The 21,198-nt window shown below is 42.6% G+C and overlaps 1 protein-coding gene across 2 annotated transcripts in view; it reads left to right on the plus strand.

The window, feature by feature from the left end:
• FAM114A2 (family with sequence similarity 114 member A2) overlaps nucleotides 1-21,198 on the plus strand; it is a 28,511-nt gene that overhangs the window by 5,655 nt on the left and 1,658 nt on the right. The window contains exons 2-12 of one of the 2 annotated variants that reach the window (XM_089528068.1): nucleotides 1,866-2,074; nucleotides 7,266-7,365; nucleotides 9,309-9,404; nucleotides 11,055-11,164; nucleotides 12,424-12,558; nucleotides 12,759-12,917; nucleotides 13,390-13,513; nucleotides 15,633-15,712; nucleotides 17,208-17,336; nucleotides 17,537-17,676; nucleotides 19,775-19,847. In XM_089528068.1, the coding sequence (XP_089384194.1) occupies nucleotides 1,880-2,074; nucleotides 7,266-7,365; nucleotides 9,309-9,404; nucleotides 11,055-11,164; nucleotides 12,424-12,558; nucleotides 12,759-12,917; nucleotides 13,390-13,513; nucleotides 15,633-15,712; nucleotides 17,208-17,336; nucleotides 17,537-17,676; nucleotides 19,775-19,847 (1,341 nt within the window). In that variant the 5' untranslated portion in view covers nucleotides 1,866-1,879. Of the gene's footprint in view, nucleotides 1-1,865; nucleotides 2,075-7,265; nucleotides 7,366-9,308; nucleotides 9,405-11,054; nucleotides 11,165-12,423; nucleotides 12,559-12,758; nucleotides 12,918-13,389; nucleotides 13,514-15,632; nucleotides 15,713-17,207; nucleotides 17,337-17,536; nucleotides 17,677-19,774; nucleotides 19,848-21,198 lie in introns of those variants that run through there. The other variant, XM_089528059.1, reaches the window with a different exon arrangement.

The raw sequence follows: 21,198 nt of genomic DNA on the forward strand, positions 1-21,198 counted from the left end.
GAGGGCAGCAGGGGGCCTCTGAGGGGCCCACTGCCGGCCCTGGGGCCCTCCAGGAGGGCTCTGAGGGTGGCAGGGGGCCTCTGGGGGGCCCGCTGCCGTCCCTGGGGCCCTCCAGGAGGGCTCCGAGGGCGGCAGGGGGCCTCTGGGGGGCCCTTTGCCATCCCTGGGGCCCTCCAGGAGGGCTCCGAGGGACGGCAGGGGGCCTCTGGGAGGCCCGGTGCTGTCGCTGGGGCCCTCCAGGGGGCCCTCCAGCGCTGGTGGCCCCCACCAGCTTTTTTGCCGGTCTCTGACGGGGGCTGGGGCCCCGTCAGGGGCCAGCAAAGGTGGGGAGGCCTGGCCCCGCACGTGGAAGCTCCACCCCCCGCACGTGGCCCCGCCCCGGAGGGTTGAAGCTCCACCCCCGGCTTCGGCCCCCCAGTCGCCTGAGGGACACCAACCCGGCCCCCGGCTCAAAAAGGTTTGCCTACCCCTGAGCAAAACCCATGAGGTGTTGATTTTATTCTGCAAATTTTCTTATATAATTATGGCCCAGTACAGATGGGCCGTTTAGCATGTAAGGAATACGTGCTAGGGTTGCCTCGGTGCGTCGCTTACAGATGCCCCGCAACCCTAGCACATATTCTGTACGTCAAATTCATGGCCAAGCTGGGAATCAGTAATAGTTCAAAATGCAGTCTAATTAACCAGTGCGCACAGTCACTGACAGTAGTGTCACATGCCCTAAGACTGTGGGCTTATCAGCTGAGCTGCAGGGGAAAACACTTTTTTGGGCTCCAGAATTGTTGCGGGATGTGAGAGGCAATAGAATGTTTGAATGCCATCCATAATGCAGAACAGATTTTCTCAAGACAATGTTGATTGAGTAGTCCATAACATCTGAAGGGCATAGAATCTCCTATGTCTCCCATGTTGTGTGTGTTTATCTTATAAAGCACATACTCGCCCCCTTGCCAGTGGGAAGCCATTTTGTTTCTCCATACTGTGTCCTGATAGTGGCTTCTTGTTCAGAGTGTAGATTGCACATGAGGAAAAGCCGATGTTGTGGCACTCAGCATCTTTGTGTTTTTGATCAAGTAATAATTTCTCAGTTGAAGGCTTTGCTATAATCTATAAAACACAGGCTGATTTTCTTCTGAAATCCGTTGGTGTGTTCTGTTACCCAATGTATGTTTTCAATATTAATGCCTCTTCTTGAACCCAGCTTAGATGGCTATCATTTCTCATTCCTTATGTGATAAGTCTTTGTGGTACAATTGTGAGGATCACTTTGCTTGCATGGGAAAGTAATACAAGGGTCACTTTATTCTGTCCATGTGTTTCACCCCAAGATCTGTTCCCCTGCTGGTTATATAGCACTAAAGGTTGAGTTTCTGTTATCCAAAATGCTTGGGATCAGAGATGGTTTGGATTCTAGATTTTTTATTTTTATTTTGGAATGCTTGTATTTTCATATAAGTACATAATGAGATATCTTGGAGATGGCACCCAAGTCTAAACACAAAATTCATTTATTTTTCATATGTACCTTATACACATAGCCTGAAGGCAATTTTATACAATATTTTTAATAATTTTGTGCAGGAAACAAAGTTTGTGTACATTGAACCATCAGAAAGCAAAGCTGTCACTATCTCAGACATCCATGAAAAATGTTTGAATCCAAACATATTAAACTGCATACGTCTCTCTCATTCCCTCCCCCTCTATATATACATATGTATATTGCACTGGAAAATGTTCTGATTCAGTTCTTTTCAGGAGAAAAACACACTTTTTGTGGTCTAAATTTGAGATAAAACAAGATGAATATTTTATGGCACCTTAAGCTTTGTATAAATTATAACAAGAACTCTTTGAATATTTAGGATATGCTCTGGACATGTCCCAAAAGGATACTGGATCCTTGAAAGAAGATGCATGTGAACCTGTTGAAAATGATCAGAAGGCAGAGGAAGCTGAAACTGCAGGGCCTGATGGAGTGGAATCTGAGCCAGTGGCTGTGACACGGAAAAGACCTGAAGCCAAAACCTCTGAGCATGGTATTTCACAGGAGCCCCTGGGCTACAAAGAAAAGGTATTGGGGCCAGACCTGCTATTACTAAATTTTAGTGTAGACTTGAGAGCAAAAGGCATCCCACTAAATTTGGTCATCTGTTGCACACTATTGTGGAACTGTAAGAAGTAAACACAGCTGTGTTTCATGTAACTAAACCAATGGTGTGGTCTGTGCCTTCAGGTTGTTTCTGACTTATGGCAAGATTTGTTCAGAGGTGGTTTGCCATTGCCTTCCCCTGAGACTGAGAGCATGTGACTTGCCTAAGGTCATCCAGTGGGTTTCATGGCAAAGCTGGGAATTGAACCCTGATCTCCAGAGTTGTAGTCCTAACACTCAAAGCACTACGCCACGCTGGCTCTCACCTAAACCCATATCCAAGTATGCTGCTTGTCTTTTAGATCGATAAGAGTTCCTAGCCCTCCAGAGCAGATTTTGGCCATGCAAAGGAAGGGGAGATCATCTACTTCTTCTGAATTCCTGCTTCTTCCAGTGGATGATGTCTAGTACTGGAAGCTGCCTTTAGTTTGAATGTTTTCCAATAGCATGTATCTGGGCTTAAGTATGGGGCAAAATAGATAGCCCCGATGGGAGCCACCCCATTTAAGGCAGGATTGGGGCCATGGTGACCACACACTGTGGCCCTAATCCAGCCAATTTCCGCTCCTATTTGGGGCAGAAAAAAGCTGCCCCTTTGCTTCTAAATACCATGCCCCCAAGTCACCTGGAAGCCATCCAGCATGGAATGGCCGACGCGACTGCCGGGCATGGCATGTGTAAATGCCATGAAGTTGCTGGTCTGTTCTGGCCTTATGACTTGAATTTCTCCTCACATATTTCCTTAGGATCCTTTGTTTTGCAGATGTGATTGAGCTGACCATTTCTGCACTTTTAAAGCTTTCTTATATCTGATTACAGGAATAACTGGACCAAATGATGAGTTTTAACATCACATTTTATTCTTAAAAAATCTTATTTCTCTGGACTATTTAAGGAATACTGCTGTGAATGGTGATTTAGTACTGAGTACAAGACTGGTCAAGCCTACTGACCAGTGCCCCTTCCTTTTGGTCCACGTGGGAACCAATGATACTGCAAGACACAGCCTGCAGAACATCAAAAGGGATTACGAGGCGCTTGGTAGGAAGCTGAAAGGAATGGATGTACAGGTTGTCATCTCGTCTCTTCTGCCAGTTGAAGGGCACGGTCCAGGAAGGGAGAGGAAAATAGTGGATGTGAACAACTGGCTTCGCAGATGGTGCCTCCGAGAACGATTTGGATTCTTCGATCATGGGCTGCGGTTCCATGAGGAGGGACTTCTTGCAACGGATGGGTTGCCTCTCACGCCAGTTGGAAGAAATGTTTTTGCCAACAGTCTCAAGAACTTGATCAGGAAGGCTTTAAACTGAGTTCCGTGGGGAAGGGAGACAATATTAAGGAATGCAAAAGGGCTGGAGAAAATAGTCAAACAGACATAGAGGAAACAAGAAAAAAAACGCAAGATGTCATGGCCAGCCAAGATCAGCTCTCGGAGGATGAGGAGGAGGATGAGCCTCCTCCAGAGCAAGAGCTGATTGAGTCTATACCAGGTGGCAATCCTGCTCTGCCAGGTCCCAGCTGTGCTCTCCCAGCCCCAGAGGAGGAGGCCCAACCAGGTCCTAGTGCTAGAGAGGGGCCTCTTATGGTGCAACAGCCTAGTGGTGACTCTGGGGAGGAAGCTTGCCTGGAGGTGCCTACGTTCCAAGAGAGAAGGGCTGAGAGTGCTTGCAGGCGCAGATCCAAGAGGATCGCAGAGAGGCAATTAGCCAACCAGCCTCAGGTGGCACGGGCGAGAGTTTCCCTTATTTAAACTGTTGAGAGACCTTCACTGTTTGCCAGAGTTTAATGCATGATCCCTTGGCGTGATTGCTGCTAGTATCTTGTATCTTGCTTCCTTGTTGCTTTGACCTCAGACCAGACCCTTGTTATCTTCTGGCTGCTTTGACCTCGGACTGCTTTGACCACTCGGACTCCCAGTATCCTGACTTCAGCTTGGCTTTCGGTTTGCTTTGTCAGGAAAGGAGGAAGAATAGCACTATATGTCAGAGATATTTACACCAGTGAAGAGATCCAAGACATCAATCGTAAAAGCCAGGTGGAGAGCATCTGGATAAAAATTAAAGGGGAGGGAAACAACAAGGATGTTACGGTGGGAGTCTACTACAGACCCCCAAGTCAGACTGAGGAATTGGATGATATCTTTCTAGAACAGATGACCACACAGTCAGAAAAGAGAGATGTAGTAGTGATGGGTGACTTCAACTACCCTGATATTTGCTGGAAGTCAAACTCAGCCAAATCCACAAGGTCTAGCAAATTCCTCACTTGCCTGGAAGACTATTTCATGGTCCAAAAGGTGGAAGAGGCAACAAGGGGCTCAGCTATTTTGGATCTGATCCTAACCAACAAGGATGACTTGGTTGATGGGGTGCAAGTGGTGGGATCATTAGGTGGAAGTGACCATGTTCTCCTGGAGTTTGTTATACAATGGAAAGGAGAAGCCAGGCATAGTCAAACACTCATTCTAGACTTTAGGAGAGTGGATTTCAGTAAACTTAGAGAAGTATTGAGGGTGATCCTGTGGTCAGAAATACTAAAAGAGAAGGGAGTTCAGGACGAATGGGAGTCTCTCAAAAGAGAGATACTGAAGGCACAATTTCAAACAGTTCCAGTGAGAAAGAAAAATGGGAGGTGTCTCAAGAAACCAGGATGGATGACTAAGGAACTTTCAACCGAGCTAAGTTTGAAACGGAACATGTATAAGAAATGGAAAAAGGGGGAAATCACAAAAAAGGAATTCAAAGAAATAGCAGGCATGTGTAGGGGTAAAGTCAGAAAAGCTAAAGCGCAGAATGAACTCAGGCTTGCTAGAGAGGTTAAAAAGAATAAAAAGGGATTTTTTGGATATGTCCGCAGCAAAAGGAAGAAGAAGGAAATGGGAGGCCCACTGCATGGAGAAGATGGCAAAATGCTAACGGGACAGAGAAAAGGCAGAATTACTCAACACCTTCTTTTCCTCAGTCTTCTCAGAAAAGGAAAAGGGTGCTCAACCAGAAGATAATGGAGCAGAGGACAGAATAGGAGAATTTCAGCACAGAATAAGTAAAGAGATAGTAGAGGAATACCTTGTTAATCTAAATGAATTTATGTCTCCAGGACCAGATGAACTACATCCAAGGGTACTAAAGGAACTGGCAAATGTAATATCGGAGCCATTGGCAATCATATTTGAAAATTCCTGGAAAACAGGAGAAATCCAGCAGACTGGAGGAGGGCAAACGTTGTCCCCATCTTCAAAAAGGGGAAAAAAGAGGATCCCAACAATTATCGTCCAGTTAGTCTGACATCAATACCAGGAAAGATTCTGGAGCAGATCATTAAACAGCGAGTCTGTGAACATCTAGAATGCAATGCCATAATCACAAAAAGTCAACATGGGTTTCAGAGAAACAAGTCATGCCAGACTAATCTGATCTCTTTCTTTGATAAAATTACCAGCTTGGTAAATGAAGGGAATGTTGTGGATATAGTATATCTTGATTTCAGTAAGGCCTTTGACAAGGTTTCCCATGACATTCTTGCAAACAAGCTTGTAAAATGTGGGCTAGACAAAGTAACTGTTAAATGGATCTGTAATTGGTTGACCGGCCAAACCCAAAGGGTGCTCAGCAATGGCTACTTTTCATTCTGGAGAGAAGTGACCAGTGGGGTCCCACAGGGCTCTGTCCTGGGGCTAGTGTTATTCAACATCTTTATCAATGACCTGGATAACAGAATTGGGAGCATACTTATCAAATTTGCAGATGACTCCAAATTAGGAGGAATAGCTAATACTCCAGAGGACAGGATCAACATTCAAAATGATCTGAATAGACTAGAAAGCTAGGCCAAAGCTAACAAAATGAAATTCAACACAGAGAAATGTAAGGTACTGCACTTAGGGCAGAAAAATGAAATGCACAGATATAGGATGGGGGACACCTGGCTGAATGAAACTACGTGTGAAAGGGATCTAGGAGTCCAAGTAGACCACAAGTTGAACATGAGTCAAGAGTGCGATGCGTCAGCTAAAAAGGCCAATGCAATTTTAGGCTGTATCAATAAAAGTATAGTGTCTAGATCAAGAGAAGTAATAGTGCCACTATATTCTGCTTTGGTCAGGCCCCACCTGGAATATTGTGTTCAGTTCCGGGGACCACAATTCAGAAAGGACATTGAGAAACTGGAGCGTGTCCAGAGGAGGGCGACTAAAATGGTGAAAGGTCAGGAAACCATGCCCTATGAGGAATGACTTACGGAGCTGGGGATGTTTAGCCTGGAGAAGAGAAGGTTACGAGGTGATATGATAGCCCTGTTTAAATATTTGAAGGGATGTCATGTTGAGGAGGGAGCATGCTTGTTTTCTGCTGCTCCAGAGAACAGGACCCGGAACAATGGATGCAAGCTACAAGAAAAGAGATTCCACCTCAACATTAGGAAGAACTTCCTGACAGTAAGGGCTGTTTGACAGTGGAACAAACTCCCTCGGAGTGTAGTGGAGTCTCCCTCCTTGGAGGTCTTTAAGCAGAGGCTAGATGGCCATATATTGGGGATGCTTTGATTTGGATTTCCTGCATGGCAGGGGGTTGGACTGGATGGCCCGTGCGGTCTCTTCCAGCTCTATGATTCTACTAACAATTATAAAAAAGTGCACTAGTTTGTATTGGAAATCTCCTTTGCAAATAGAACATGTTTGGTACATGGCATTTTTAATTAAATTGACTTACAAGAATGGAAGAGAAAATTTGAACCCAAAAAGATTAGTTAGAATATTGAATTACTTTGTAACCCAGTACTGTAATTATAAATTTGAGAGCTGTGTGCTACATTTTTATATTACTGTTTTTGTTGTCTTAGAAATATAATAATATTTTATGTTTGTGAAGCTTGGTATGGAAGAAGTTATTATTTTATTGTTTGCATTTATGCCCATTTTTTGCATATGAAGCACCCAAAGCAGCAACAATAACACCTAACATTAAAAGGTATTAAAATACATAGCTTAAACCACTTCTAAGAGTAGAAATATATTATTAGAGTTTTTTGTTTGTTTGACTTTTCTTGGATTGATCATTCATAAACAAAGGTATTGAAATTTGATAGATGAGTCATGTCCTTTTTTTTTCTCTTCCAGGGCTCCAGTTTCTCTGATGGATCACGTACAGGATGGGAATACTTGGGGAGCTGGGGGAAATCATTGCTCTCAACTGCTTCAGTTACAGTGGCTACTGTTGGTAAGGCTGGCTAAAACTCTAATCTGTAATAGATTTTGCAATCCAGATCTGCTCCAGATTCCATTTTTTATTTGTTTGATTTTAGAAGTTAACAATGGCTAAGTACTTTATGGAAAATAAAGAAAAAATATCAAAACTATATAAAAATAAAAATATAGGACAAGTGACCCATAGAGAGTTTAAATGCTTTTAAAAAATATATGCCTTCTCTTATGGTATGGAGGGAAAGACACATATAACAATTACACTTTACATTAATACCTAAACCAGGCAATGCACTGTAGATTTATTTGTTCTTTTTCAAATGCAGCATTCTGCCTTGAGCAGTTCTGTCTTACTGACTTGGCATATGCTTGCTTGGTGAAGTACTTGTTTTAAAAAAACAAACATAGGATTAAAGCAGGGGTAGGCAACCTTTTTGAGCCGGGAGCCGGGTTGCTGTCCCTCAGACAACTGGGGGGCTGAAGCCGGGGGGGAGCTTCCACCCTCCGGGGGCGGGGCCGCTACCCTCCTGGGGTGGAGGTGCATGCCGGGGGCGGAGCTTCCACCCTCCGGGGGCGGGGCTTTCTCTGCTCCCTTTCCTGACCTCCAGCTGTCTGACAGACAGCTAGAAGTGGGGGGGGGGGATTGGGAGAGGGGGTGACAGGCGCGCACCTGCTCCTCCTGCCCTTCCTTGGCCCCCAGCTGCCTCTCAGAGACAGCTGGGGACCAGTAAGGGCCTGTGAGGGGCAGAAGCAACAGGCGCGTGGCCCCTGCTCCTTTCCTTGAGGCTTTGCCAGGCCTGAGGTGTCCTCTGAACAACACCTCAGGTCTGCCGAAGCCCTGTGGGGAGGAGGAGGCATGTGCCTGCCCTCCTCCTCGGCCCCTTCCTTCGGCCGAATGGGCTCCAAGGGGCCCATTCGGCCAAAGGGGGGGAGGCCAAAGGGAAGGGCTTGGACACCCATCCCAGACCATTCCCTTCAGCTGAAACCACTATCATTATTAAAGCAGACCTTTTAGCATTAAAAGCACCGAAAATACACAGAAATGCACTTTGGAAAGTCACACTGTCTCACCTTCATGAAGAGTGAGTGCTTGTCTCAGAAACTGACTGATCTCATCATCATCATCATCATCATCGCCACCACCACCATCATTGTTAAAGCAGACCTTTTAGCATTAAAAGCACCGAAAATACAGAGAAATGCACTTTGGAAAGTCACACTGTCTCACCTTCTGAAAGAGTCTTCTTCTTCCTTCTCCTCCTCCTGCTCCTTCTTTCCTTCCTTCCTCCCTCCTCCTCCTCCTCCTTCCTCCTCCTCCTCTTCCTCCTTCCTCCTCCTTCCTTCCTCCATCCTCCTCCTGCTCCTTCCTTCCTCCCCCCTCCTCCTCCTCCTTCCTCCTCCCTCTTCCTTCCTTCCTTCCTTCCTTCCTCCTCCTCCTCCTCCTCCTCCTCCTCCTCCTCCTCCTTCCTTCTTTCCTTCCTTCCTCCCTCCTGCTCCTTCTTCCTCCCTCCTCCTTCTCTTCCTCCTCCTCTTCCCCCACGGGAAGGGCAGCCGCGGGTAGGGTGGGAAGGACCCCCGCCCCTTCCTTCCCTCCCCGCGGCTGTCGCAGCCATGGGAAGGGAGGGAAAGGGCAGGAGGCCTGATGCGGCCGCCGGAGCCCTGTTGGAGGGCTCCAGGGGCTGCACCGGGCCTCCTAGAGGCCCGCCGCCATTTTGTTTTTCAAAATGGCTGCGAAGTCTTGTGTGACCTTTCCCATCGTGCCCTGCGACGGTAAAGGTCACGCAAGACTTCGGCCACCATTTTGAAAAAAAATTGCGCCCGGAGCAGCGAGGAAGCGGGGCGGCAATCAGCGGCAGGACTGTGCAGGGGCTGGCCAAAAGCCCTCCGCGGGCCGCATCCGGCCCGCGGGCCGGAGGTTGCCGACCCCTGGGTTAAAGTAATATCCTGTGTGCTCTTCAGGTTATGGAATCTCAAATGTCATTGAAAAAGCAGAGACCTCTCTTGGGATCCCAAGCTCTACTGAATTACAATCTGAAGCCAAAGATGCTGTGGAAGGTAAGTTTTTATTAGAAATAATAAAAAAGTTTAAAGTTTTTTACCTGTATTGTTGTAAAGGGCAGTAGTAAGTCAGTGCTTTTACTATTTGTGTGAGAGAATTGGTTGTACATTTTCAGAAAATACTGTCATTCTTGTCCCTGCAGAGTGTGACTTTTTTATAAGTATGGCTGCTATCCCCTTCACCTTGTATCTAAAAATTGTACACACAGCCCTCCCAGAGGAATGAAAAGTACTAGCCATACTATTCACATAGTTTGTCAACAAACTCCACGAGTGTTTCAGAGATGATTAGTGGATCAAAGCTTTGGAGTGTGGTGGTGTATCTACTCTGCATTTTACCATCCCTTCTCCCACAGTGGCCTTGAGGTGAACAAGAGCATGGGTGCTGAACTCTATTTGGTACTGTGTTTAACTCAGAGCTATGGTAATATCAACAGTACATTTAGCCATTGTGGGATACTCACAAGCTGGCCTGCAGTATTTTGCTGCATTGTGGGAAGCCCTCTGCTTGCCTGATGCCTCTGCCATATGCAATAGTAGTAGTAGTAATTTATATCCTGTTTTCCCCCTGAAAATTGGGACTCAAAGTGGCTCACAATTTAAAAGAACATACAAAAAGAGAACATTAAAATAGAATTAAACTATTATAGTATTAAAACACACCACACATTAAAATAATAAAATGCAATTAGAAAAGATAAAAGTGCATAAGAACAGTGCAATTAGAGCAGTGGCCATTCTTTAAAAACTTTATGTTTTAAAAGCCTATTTGAATAAAAAGCTTTTAGCCTGCTAACTGAAGGACAACAGGGAGGTGTTTGCAGTGGTGGTGAAATTGAGAGCTGGGCCTCTTCTGATGATCTCAGAGCCACAGGGGCATTGTGGGGACTCTTTACTTGCCCTAAGTAGAAGCTGTTTGGACCAGTTGAAGTTTCTGAACACTTCCCAAAGGCAACCCCACGTAGATCATGTTACTGTAGTCCAAATGGGATGTAACTAAAGCATGTACCAGTGTGGCCAGATCCGGCATCTCAAGGAATGGATGCAGTTGGTGCACAAGCTTTAAATGTGCAAAAGCACTCCTGGCCATTGCAGAAACCTGAGCCACTGGGTTCAAAACTGAATCCAGGAGCACACCCAAATTACAAACCTGTGTCTTCCAGGAGAGTGTACCTCCCATCTAACACAGACTGAATCCCTGTTCCCTCATATGCCTTCCGACTGATCCAGGAGCACTTCTGTTTTGTCTGGATTAAGTTTCAATTTGTTTCCACCCATCTAGTCCATTACTGATGCCAGACATTGGTTTAGGACCAGGACAGTCTCCTTGTATTGGGATCATTGGTGTTAGTCCTAATCCACAAATGGTGATTGAACCCAATCCCTATGAGCATGTGCACCTCTGCCAACTTATTGTATATGCTTCAAATAATGTACATTGTCTGAAATCTAAAGAATTCCACTATCAGTTATGTGTGCTTGCTATTTGCTGTGTACCTAAATGGCCTTTGGGCATGTTTGAAATAGGAAATCATGGAGTGGGACCATGCAAAAGTATACTGTAGTTATCCAATTTGTGTTTATACTACAGAGAGTTTGGTTGGAGGACTGTAGTTCATAATGCACATTCTGTTTTCTCCCTTTCAGAAAGCCAGCATTCTGAAGAAAGCAGTAATAAAGGAGAGACTGACGGTCTGATGCCTGTTAGTGGTGCACTTGGAATGCTTTCTACCATCTCTGCTGCAGTTCAGAGCACAGTGAGTATGACCACTAATTATATTACTACTGATTTATCTTATTTTGATTGCTACACAGTCTGCTCTTTTATTCTAAAGCTTTTCAGTGATGCTTCATTAAATAGTCCTGTAAATAAGTATTGTATACTATTTATAACCATTAATAACTTATCTGTTGGTTCTCCTAAGTGGTATCTCTAGAACAGGAGTGAGGACATTGGTTGGAGGTTAGAGGACTATACTGGACACCCACAGTACACGCCACTGAAAAAGTTATTGGAATTTTTTTTTGCCCCTAAATGCCTAACAAAATGGCCTAGGGAGAGCAAAAATATGCATTCTGATTGTTAGTGATATATACCCACATTCAGTTCAGTAGTCGTGGAACATATTTAGGCCATTTTGGGGTGTAATACCCTCCATGAAGTTCATCCAATCCCGTGAACAATATTTAGCACAGAAATCATTTAAATGAAATATAAATAGCAGGAATAATAATAATAATAATAATAATAAGTATTTATTTATATCCCGCCTCCTCCGATTGAGGATCGAGGCGGGTAACAACAAAGAAAATACAATATACAACAATAAAAACAACAAGCCCCACAAAACCCTGACCCAACCCTCCCTTCCAACTATAAAATTAAACATTAAAAAAAAGTTTAAAAAGTACATAACAATACATCAAAGTTAAAAACAAATCACAAATAAGAAAAATAAAATTGGAGTACAATAAATCAAATTCAAGCTTGGATTAAATAAGTGTTAAAAATTCTTGTAAACATTAGCAACATATTTCCTACAGTTACTGTATGTGCAAACCATCAAAGTAACTCACATTTGCATTTTGGGAGCTTTTCCCCAACTGAGATAAATGTCTGAGCTAGAGAACTCATCTTTGCCAGTATGGCTGATTTTTTGTTTCTCTGTTGTTTGGGAAAAATATTTTTTACTTATCCCATACTTATTAGAAACCATTAGACTGACTTGGATCTTTGTGTGTAAAAGCAATATAGCAAATAACTAATTCTTAGCAGCAGATTGTTTAAATCTTACCGCATATAATTACATTCTTGGTCTTGTTACCAGATGAAAAACAATCCAGTTTCTTGTAATATTTACTAATTTCTTACTATCTGTGTCTGTGCTGTACTTTGAATGCTTGGATTGATGAGCTATCATCTTATATTTACATTTCTGTAGTATGCTTATGCTTTCTTCAAGATGAAGTCTGAATTTCCCTGTCTTTTTAAAAATTGGGCAAATCTATTTCCTAGGGGAAGACAGTTATTACTGGAGGTCTGGATGCATTAGAATTCATTGGGAAGAAGACTATGGATGTGATTGCTGAAGGTGACCCTGGATTTAAGAAAACAAAAGGCCTGATGAACAGAAATTCTACACTTTCTCAGGTACTGGTTCTGTGATCCCATACAACAATTGAGAATGGTTTCTTCCTGGATTTGCTCAGTTACAACTGTTTAGTCTAAAACCAACTGTTGTTCTGTAGCAGGATACAAAATATTTCAGGCACAAACCTTTTCCTTTGACCATCTTTTTTTTTCTTCATCAGATCTAATGCTTCTTCTCCCCCTTCCCCCCCACTTTGTAGATATTGCGAGAGGCAAAAGAGAAAGAAGAACAATGGACATCCACTGAGGTTTCCATGGCTACAGAGAAGAAAGCCCATTATGGGCTATTCTTTGATGAGTTTCAGGGTCTTTCTCATTTGGAAGCCTTAGAGATGCTTTCCAGAGAGAGTGAATCAAAGGTAATGGCCTTTAGCAATTTCCCTTTTGCTTTTTTATTACTGAGTAATAAGAATAGGTGTCTGTATAAACTCTGAAGAATGAGTCTTTTTTAAAGATTCTTCACAAGCATCAATTAAATGAAAACCAGTAGAAGCAAGGAAAATGGCCTCCTGCCCTCCCCTGCTGTTTCTTTCCCCTTTGTGTAGTGTACTCTGTCTGAAATAAGAGGTTTCTCAGTCTTTGTTGTTCAGACTCACTAGGCAATTGATCGCAGTTAAAAAAATATCAATGGAATTGTGAAGTATGACAAGTTTGATGTTCTTATTCCCTGATGGAGAAAAGAGAGTATCTGCAAACACTATGTTCATCTTTAAAAAAAGAAGATTGCTTTTGTTAGGCAGCCTGTCATTAGTGCTTCCACCTTTACTTTTCACATCAAATACAAACTCCTGGGTTTATAATTCTCTCTGTGGCTTTCTTTCCTTCAATCAGGTAAAGTCGGTTATAAGCTCGCTGTCTGGAGAGGAGTTAAACACTTTAAAGGCAGAGTTGGAACAGCTCAAAGAAGCATTTTCCTTAGCAGAATTTTGTGATGATGAAGAGGAAGAAAAGAGAGGTAACTGTGAGAATTCTAGCTTTCAAAGTAAAAACAGACATTTAAAATAACTGAATGGCAAACTAATTTATTCTGTGATTTGCACTGCAGTTACTGTAGCTGCACATGAAGGACAAAAAACTGATTGTAAGAGACATATGAGGCCATCCACCCATTATTCCATCTCTAATAGTGGTTTATTCTTTGGAATCTGCATGAAATATGGGACAGCATTGGAGATTAATTGAGTATTCTGTGGAATTCTAACTCTTTTCAGGTTAGAAAGATGATGAGGCCATAAATGCATGGATAACAATCACTAGAATTCATATGTCTCATTTATTTGTGATCTGCCCTTCTTCCAAGAAGCTGAGGGTAGAATACTTGTGGGGTTTTCCCCCCATATAGAACTACCCTACAAAGTACATTGACTTCAGTGAGAGTGATTGGCTCATGCTCAGAGTGACCCATTGAGACCAGATGTTCCTGATCCAGTTTAACAACTACCACATATACTCATGCACAAGTCAAGAAATTTAGGTCAAAAGATTGATCCAAAAAACCTGGGTTGACCTATACATGGGTCAGTACAGTACTTGACCCGAGCCATTCCCCAGCCGAGCTGCCTCTGCAAGGGACAGCCCAGCTAGGGAGAGGCTGGGAAGGGTAACCGATCACCCTGCAACCTCTCCCCAGCTGGTCTCCCTCTGTGGGGGAAAACCCAGCTGGGGAGAGGCTGGGAAGGGTGACTAATCACCCTGCAGCCTGTCCCCAGCTGGGCTGCCTCCTGAAGTCAGACCCTTGACTTATCCACGGGTCATATCAGTACCCATAATTTTGGCTTCAGAAGTTGGTCTCAACTTACACACAAGATTGACTTATTTTTGAGTATATAGGGTACATTGTTTTGGATCCTATAAGTTATGTCTGGTTTTGTTGTTTGTACTTCTGTAGTTGGACACTGCCTGATTCTCTAGTACATGGGTGTCTGTGACCCTTAGTTTCAGTGAATGGTGCTGTGCAGTGACAATGTGAAGAGTCCCATTGACCTGTGCAGGAGAAGTTCTGGATAATTCCACAGGAGAGTTTGATCCTATCATATCAGGAAGATTCTTAGAAATTCTAAGAAATTCATGTAAAGAGAGCCGGCCATTAAGAGCCAGCATGGTATAGGGATTTGAGTGTTGGACTGTGCTTCTGGAGACCAGGATTCAGATCACTGTATAGCCATGGAAACCCACTGGATGACCTTGGGCAAGTCACACTCTTTCAGCTTCAGAGGAGGGCAAAGAAAAACCCCCCACCTCGGAACAAATTCTGCCAAGAAAGCCCCATGATAGGTTTGCCTAAGGGCCACCATAAGTTGAAAATAACTTGAAGGCACTCAGCAACAACAGGTAGAGTTGAAGTTAGAAAATAAGATGGGTAAGGAATATGTGGCCACTAGATATTGCTTATATTCCAGTTCCCATCTGCCCTTGCTGTAACTGTGAAGCTTTTGAACACCTTATTCATGGACATGGGTTAGGGTTCTGCTGTGCTATAAGGAAAGAAGCTGCAGTTTCAGCAACAGGAAAAGTCCTTCAGCATGCTTAGAGCAACTTATTGGATTCTGTCCATGTACTAGTATGTGTATTAATTTGAACTGCCTGTACTAATATGTCATGCAGGAATCAGCCAAAAGTTACAGACACAATCAACTCTTCATAGAATTGTAGGCAAGATATGAACTGACATTATGTTGCAGCCTCTAGCTTTAGATGCTTTCTTGGTATGCTATGCTGCCAGTGCCACTGTAGGATGATAGTGCTTTTCAGACATGAGAGCTGAAGCATATACAAATCTATTTAAATACTGTAAGTATCTTTTAAAGTGTTGACTTTTTTTGTATTACTAGTGAATTATCTTTTCAGTTTGTTAGGCCATATAGGAGTGGCTTACTCACAGGATGCATCTTCCTCACATGGCATAGTGTGAACAGACAGACACTACTGGTGACTGATTTGGTCTCTTGGTCGTACTATACCTTCTAGAATGTCTGTAGCAGGACAGCAAGGTGCATCATCTCACAAACTACCGTTAACTACCCGGATTTTATGACTAGATATAGCATTCAGAGTCTGTCTCCTATTGCTTTCAGATGTGGAAGACTTCGCAAAAGAAATAACAGATCTCTCTTCCCAACTACATGTCTCCACAAAGCCAACCAAACTGACCCAAGTGAGTTTTTAACATTTCTCAACTGTTGGGATTATCTGTGGTGTTGTTACAAAGTGGAGATGGCATCCTCTCCTTGCAAAGGGTTATGAGGACAGTAAGAGAAAGTTGGAAGATAGATACTTTGAATCTTCCTCCTCTTAACCCTCTATACGCCCCAGCATTATCAGCATTATCAGTTACATTATGCTGTTTCAATAGGCCATAGCCTGTAGGTCCTGCATTTCATTTCTTGGTTTACTGGTTGATCACATCATAGGTTCTATATACCAAAACCTAAAAAGCATGCCATCTCTGGTAGATAGATTAAGTACATTCTTCCAGTAGAAGTGGTTTCCTCTGTTTGAACCTAATATATCATCCATGTTTCCATGCTCTCTTGCAATAATTTGTAGAACCACTGAGTGGCACTGTAACCTGAAAGGGGGGTGGAAATGCCTCTTGGAAGCCTGCTCTTATTTACAATGCTTATCATGTTTAGTGTTAAAAAATAATACTTTTAAACATTTTTAATTGAGTGTCATCACTTGTCCTGTTCTAAGGCATGTATTCAAAGCATGTCTGTGTGTGCACACTCAAAATAAATATTTATTAGTCACAAGTACACTCTCAAGGTGGCATACAATAAAATGTAAAACTTACGATAAAATATTGATTAAAAATATCATTAATACAAAGTTCAGATCCAAATAGCACCACAGTCACAACAGCTTCACGCTGAAACCCCAATCCATCAGCTTGCCTCTAATCAATTCAAATATGTTATTCCCTAGCATTTAATTTCCTGTTTCCAGTGTTCAGGCTGTCTCTCTTATGAATTACATCAGCCTCTCATATAAGAGACACAACCAGACTTGCATGAGTACCAAAGGTATTTGGGAGGTGGGAGTGGAAATCATGAGTGTGGAAGTTGGAGAAACCTCAAAGTATCATGCTTAATAGGCACAGAACATTCACTGATTAGGAGGGATGGGGGAGGATAGTAAACCAGGTGAGGGAAACAGGAATGGAGTAGCTGGGACTCTGTACAGGGTGCACTATATGCAGCAATATTTTGTTGAAGGTCTCACATGGTTAAGGTAGTTCCAAATGTTTTATTACTCCACTGGCATAAGCAAGAAACAGATCCCATAACTGAAAAATGCAGATATAAGCAGAGTTTGATTTCTGAGGGCTGGAATCATAAGAATAGAGCTCAAGACACCATCCCTTTCTTCACATAATTTTATTTCCTAACATGACCACTGATCCCAAGGGGACACAGTTCCCTCTTTCAGGTGTGGATTTCAGCTCTGGCTTAAATATCTAGAGGAAGATAGTTATTTGTACAAAGATATTAACTTTATTGTGAAATTCAGCAGGTCTTTGACTCTCTCCTTATCAGATAGAAGGCAGTGATAGTTTACACCAAGTATACTTTAATGTCTTCTGTGTGCAATATAAATGAGATAATTCTCCATACAGTGGTATACTGGTGTCTCTGCTTCCTCTTAAACAGGCAAGGAACTCTGCATGTGAATTGATTAAAAGCCTTGGAGTGCAAACTGCAAAAGAAGAAAAACAGGATGAAGGAGACCAGCAAGTGGACTCCGGGGATGCTAACCAAGGGGGTAAAAAATCAGTTGAGGTAATAAAATTAACCAAAAGAATGTTGGAAATACAGTCTAACTGTGGATATCCTTACATAATCTGTGCAGAGATATGACAACACATTGTTTTGTCCTTGCAGTTATAATCTGTGCATGAAATCCTTGGGATAAAATTGGATATACAGCTAATGTAAAAAAATTTGAGCCTGTACACTCACATTTTTTTCAAACTCTGCAGGATATTCACACATTTGCAATAAGAAGCCTGGCAGAATTGACAGCCTATTCTATTGAAGTGTTCCACAAAACGGCTGCATTGTTTCTTCATGGTCAGAAAGAAGAAGTGCTAGCTGTAGTCCGAGCCAAAGCCCTTTCACAGTAAGACTGATGATCCCTGCCTGCTCTACCGTGCATGATTCAAATTGTAAATTGTGTCCTATGTAACCCTACAATTTCTCTTAACAATTCTGGAATAAACAAGAGACATTCTGGGCCAAACCATATGTGATGCTCAGTCATGGATAAGTCATTCTCATCTTTCACTCAGTGAAGTACAGCCATGTCTGTTCAGACTGTACAAAATATTGGGATGGGGTGAAGGCACTGCCAATAGGCTGTCTCCAGTAGATTTCATATGAGTAAATGTGGGCCTCTGCAGGAAAAAAAGGTTACCTATCCATGTCTTCAAAAAGCTTCCAGCACTTTCTGCAGTGTGCAGAGGTTCTGTGGCAGCTGTGTAAGGTTTGATATGGGAAGAGTTTCTGAACAGAAAAAATGTGAAAGTACTGGTGTGCGCACAACTACAAATGCTGCATAGGTGGGATTTTGAAGAGACACCTTTGATTGTGTGAGATACATCTCACACTGCATTTGATTTCTGGCTGCTGCTACCAGTGCAAAGAGGGACAGGACAATGACACTGCTGCTGGCTTTCCCTTTGGCCCATCTGGCTTTCCCTTCCCTAGAAAAAGAAGGGAAGAAGTTAATAAATTCCTGGTTCCTTCTCTTCCTCCAACTCTTGATTTCCAGAAATTTCCTAAGCAGTCTTCTTCTCAGCTTCTCACTAGTATCAGTTAATATATATTGTACAGGAGTGTCTTGTGAGATTTGCCCATCTTTTAATAATAATAATAATAATAATAATAATAATAATAATAATTTATTTCTATACCGCTGTTCCAAGGATCACAGTGGTGTACAACAAGGATAAAAACAGATAAAAACATCACAACCCCACACCCCAACAGTATTAAAAATAGCAATAAAACTATAAGACTACTAATATTTCCTATGGGTAAGGCTAAATCCCCCATTCCCATGGTAAATGGGGCTTCTTTGCTTGTGATTCCAGGAGATCCACTTGGTTCTTGACAAGGGCTGTCTGTTGTGTTGATGCCACACTTATGTCTCTTACCACCCAAAATAGCGGATTGTGGGAAATCTGAAAATGACTTCCAGGCTGATGCCTTAAAGCAGATAGAGGTGTGATCCCAGGCACAGTATATACAGATCATTAAAGATATTCCTCTTCTCTTCACAGTAAAGGCGGTTTGATTCCTGGCCACTTTGATCTTCTAACATATAGTCCAAACCAAACTATTTTAGATTACTTGTTGGGTGGGTCATGGTGGTGAACTCATATTGTTATCAGGTTTTTATTTGTCAAACGTGTTGTGAGTGGGTGACAGAAATTGGTTTTCCATATCCCGCTTGAGGAATAGGAATTATGCAACTCTCCAGATGTTGTTGGAGTGCAAGTCTCAGCTGCCCCATCCAGCATAGCCAATGGTCAGGAATGTTGAAAGCTCTAGTCCAACACCATCTGGAGAGCTATATGGTTCCCATTCTCTCTACTGTAGTTAAATCTAAATACATGTAGCTGAAGTAGTACATTTACTCTCTGTTTACTTTAGGCTAGGACGTAATGGCAAGTTAGTACCAGGTAGTTGCCTGAAAAATTTGGAAATGTTACAGTAGGGACTAGAATTCCTAGAAAACTGCAGCTTGCCTGCTGAAGTTTTAATTTGTCTAGGAGCTACAGTGCTGTGAGTTGGGGGAGGGGGCAACTAGCCTGGTGTCTCCAGGTGATACAGCTTTCCAAATATCACTGAAAGACCCCACAACCCTATCCAGCATAGCCAATGGTAAGGAATGCTGGGAGTTACTGTCCAGTAACCTCTGAAGGACTGCCCAGTTGCCACATCTGATGTTACTATGAAACTACACTTCAGTACTGCAGTTTCCCAGCCCTGAAGTACAATTCCTATCCTTGATTTACAGAGTTATAAGCTTTCAGGTGACAGTTACTTTTATTTTTTTTCTGACAAAAACAAGTTACATAAATCAAAATATGGTGATGATAATAATAGTTTTTTTGTGGCTGTTTATTGAAAAGCATTAAATAAAAATAGGAAACTCCACCCCTGTAAGGGCTTTTTTGTTTGTTTTTTACTACATGCTGTTTGTTCTCTTCTAGAATGACCATTGTTCTGTGTAAAGAACTGTCATCTCTTTCCAAGGACTTTGCTACATGTTTAACAGCTGCAGGGGTAAGATGTCAAGGCTGAAGGGTTACTGTGTGAAAGCAGAATAATGCAACTGGGAACGCATGATAAGAAAAGGTGGCATTTTAAATTCTACTTGGTATACAAATGTAGTGAATTTTTACCTGCGTTGTGCAGCAGCCAAAAAAGACAGATTCATTGTTGGGAGAAGGCTTCACTTCCAAACAACTTACTTCTACAATGCCAGTTTTAGAGCCCTTGAGGCTAAAAGTAGTCTGGAGAAGTTGGCTTGCAAAATGGACAGGTGATTTTTCAAGCCAGTGTTGTCAGAGCACTGTAGGCTTCAAGGACACCCTGTCCCCAGAGGGTTGGCACTGGAGAAACAGGCTGCTTGAAATCAGCTGCTTTCTGCTTCTGATGATGACTGCAAGGAATCTCCTCCCTCTCTTTTTCATCCACTGTACCTGTAGCTTTTAATGTCTGCTGCTATTTCACCATGAGTATAGCCAGCATGATTATTCTAGTAAAGATGCTGAACAGAATCTTAGATTTAAATCTCATTTTTACTTTTCCCTTTCTGAGGCTTTCTGTTTTAAAAAGAAGAGCTGAAGTGGTCATTCTTTTTGAAGTTGCTATTCAACAAAATCAATGGGAACTATTTAGAACATTTAGGCTTTTTATGCTGTACCCAGTAGAGCAGGGTGTACAGCCTTCTTAGCAACAGGGGTGGGATCTTAAGTCAGTAGGGGCATATAGGCCACAATTGTGGAGCCTGAATTCCTGGGTATTATCTCCAGCACCCACCCAGGAAATCAAGGGATTTTAGAATTCAGTACTTCTCCACTGCAGCCCAGCTATTTAGGTCATCTGTATGGAAAGCAGAAGGAGGTCCTCTCAGCTTTGGGGGCCATCTTGAGTCCCTATATTGGGAAAAAGAAATAAATAAGTAAATACAGTAAATAAAATTTGGGGAGTGTCTGGTCTGGTGGTGGCCCTGAGCTACAAGGATGTGCATTCCTATGCTAGAAGTACTTCCTTGGCTTTTTTTTTCCTTTCCTTTCTTCCTTTGGAAGATCGAACAGATTGCATATTATGAACCTCCTTTTCCTTTTTTCTACTATCCTTTTCAATAGACATGGCTCATGCTTACCCTCTCTTGGTGTTACATGTGCTATTATTGTTTTTTATTGCTTTTAAAATCTCAGCTGAGTTTCTGATTGCAGAGTGTGTACAAGTACACTCTTTGCCATGGAATTCTTCTTCAGAGTTCCATATTTAAATGCTATAAGATGGATTTGGAACTGCTCGAAACCAATGAGTCTGTTATTGAATCACTTTTAGGATTGGAGGTCAAATTCCATTTAAGATTTTTTGAGTGTGTGCTCAATTTTTAAAT

This window comes from Sceloporus occidentalis, unplaced genomic scaffold (genome assembly GCF_023333645.1).
Source record: "Sceloporus occidentalis isolate IW3139 unplaced genomic scaffold, rSceOcc1.0.p SCAF_1, whole genome shotgun sequence".
In the NCBI taxonomy this organism is placed as follows: Eukaryota; Metazoa; Chordata; class Lepidosauria; order Squamata; family Phrynosomatidae; genus Sceloporus; species Sceloporus occidentalis.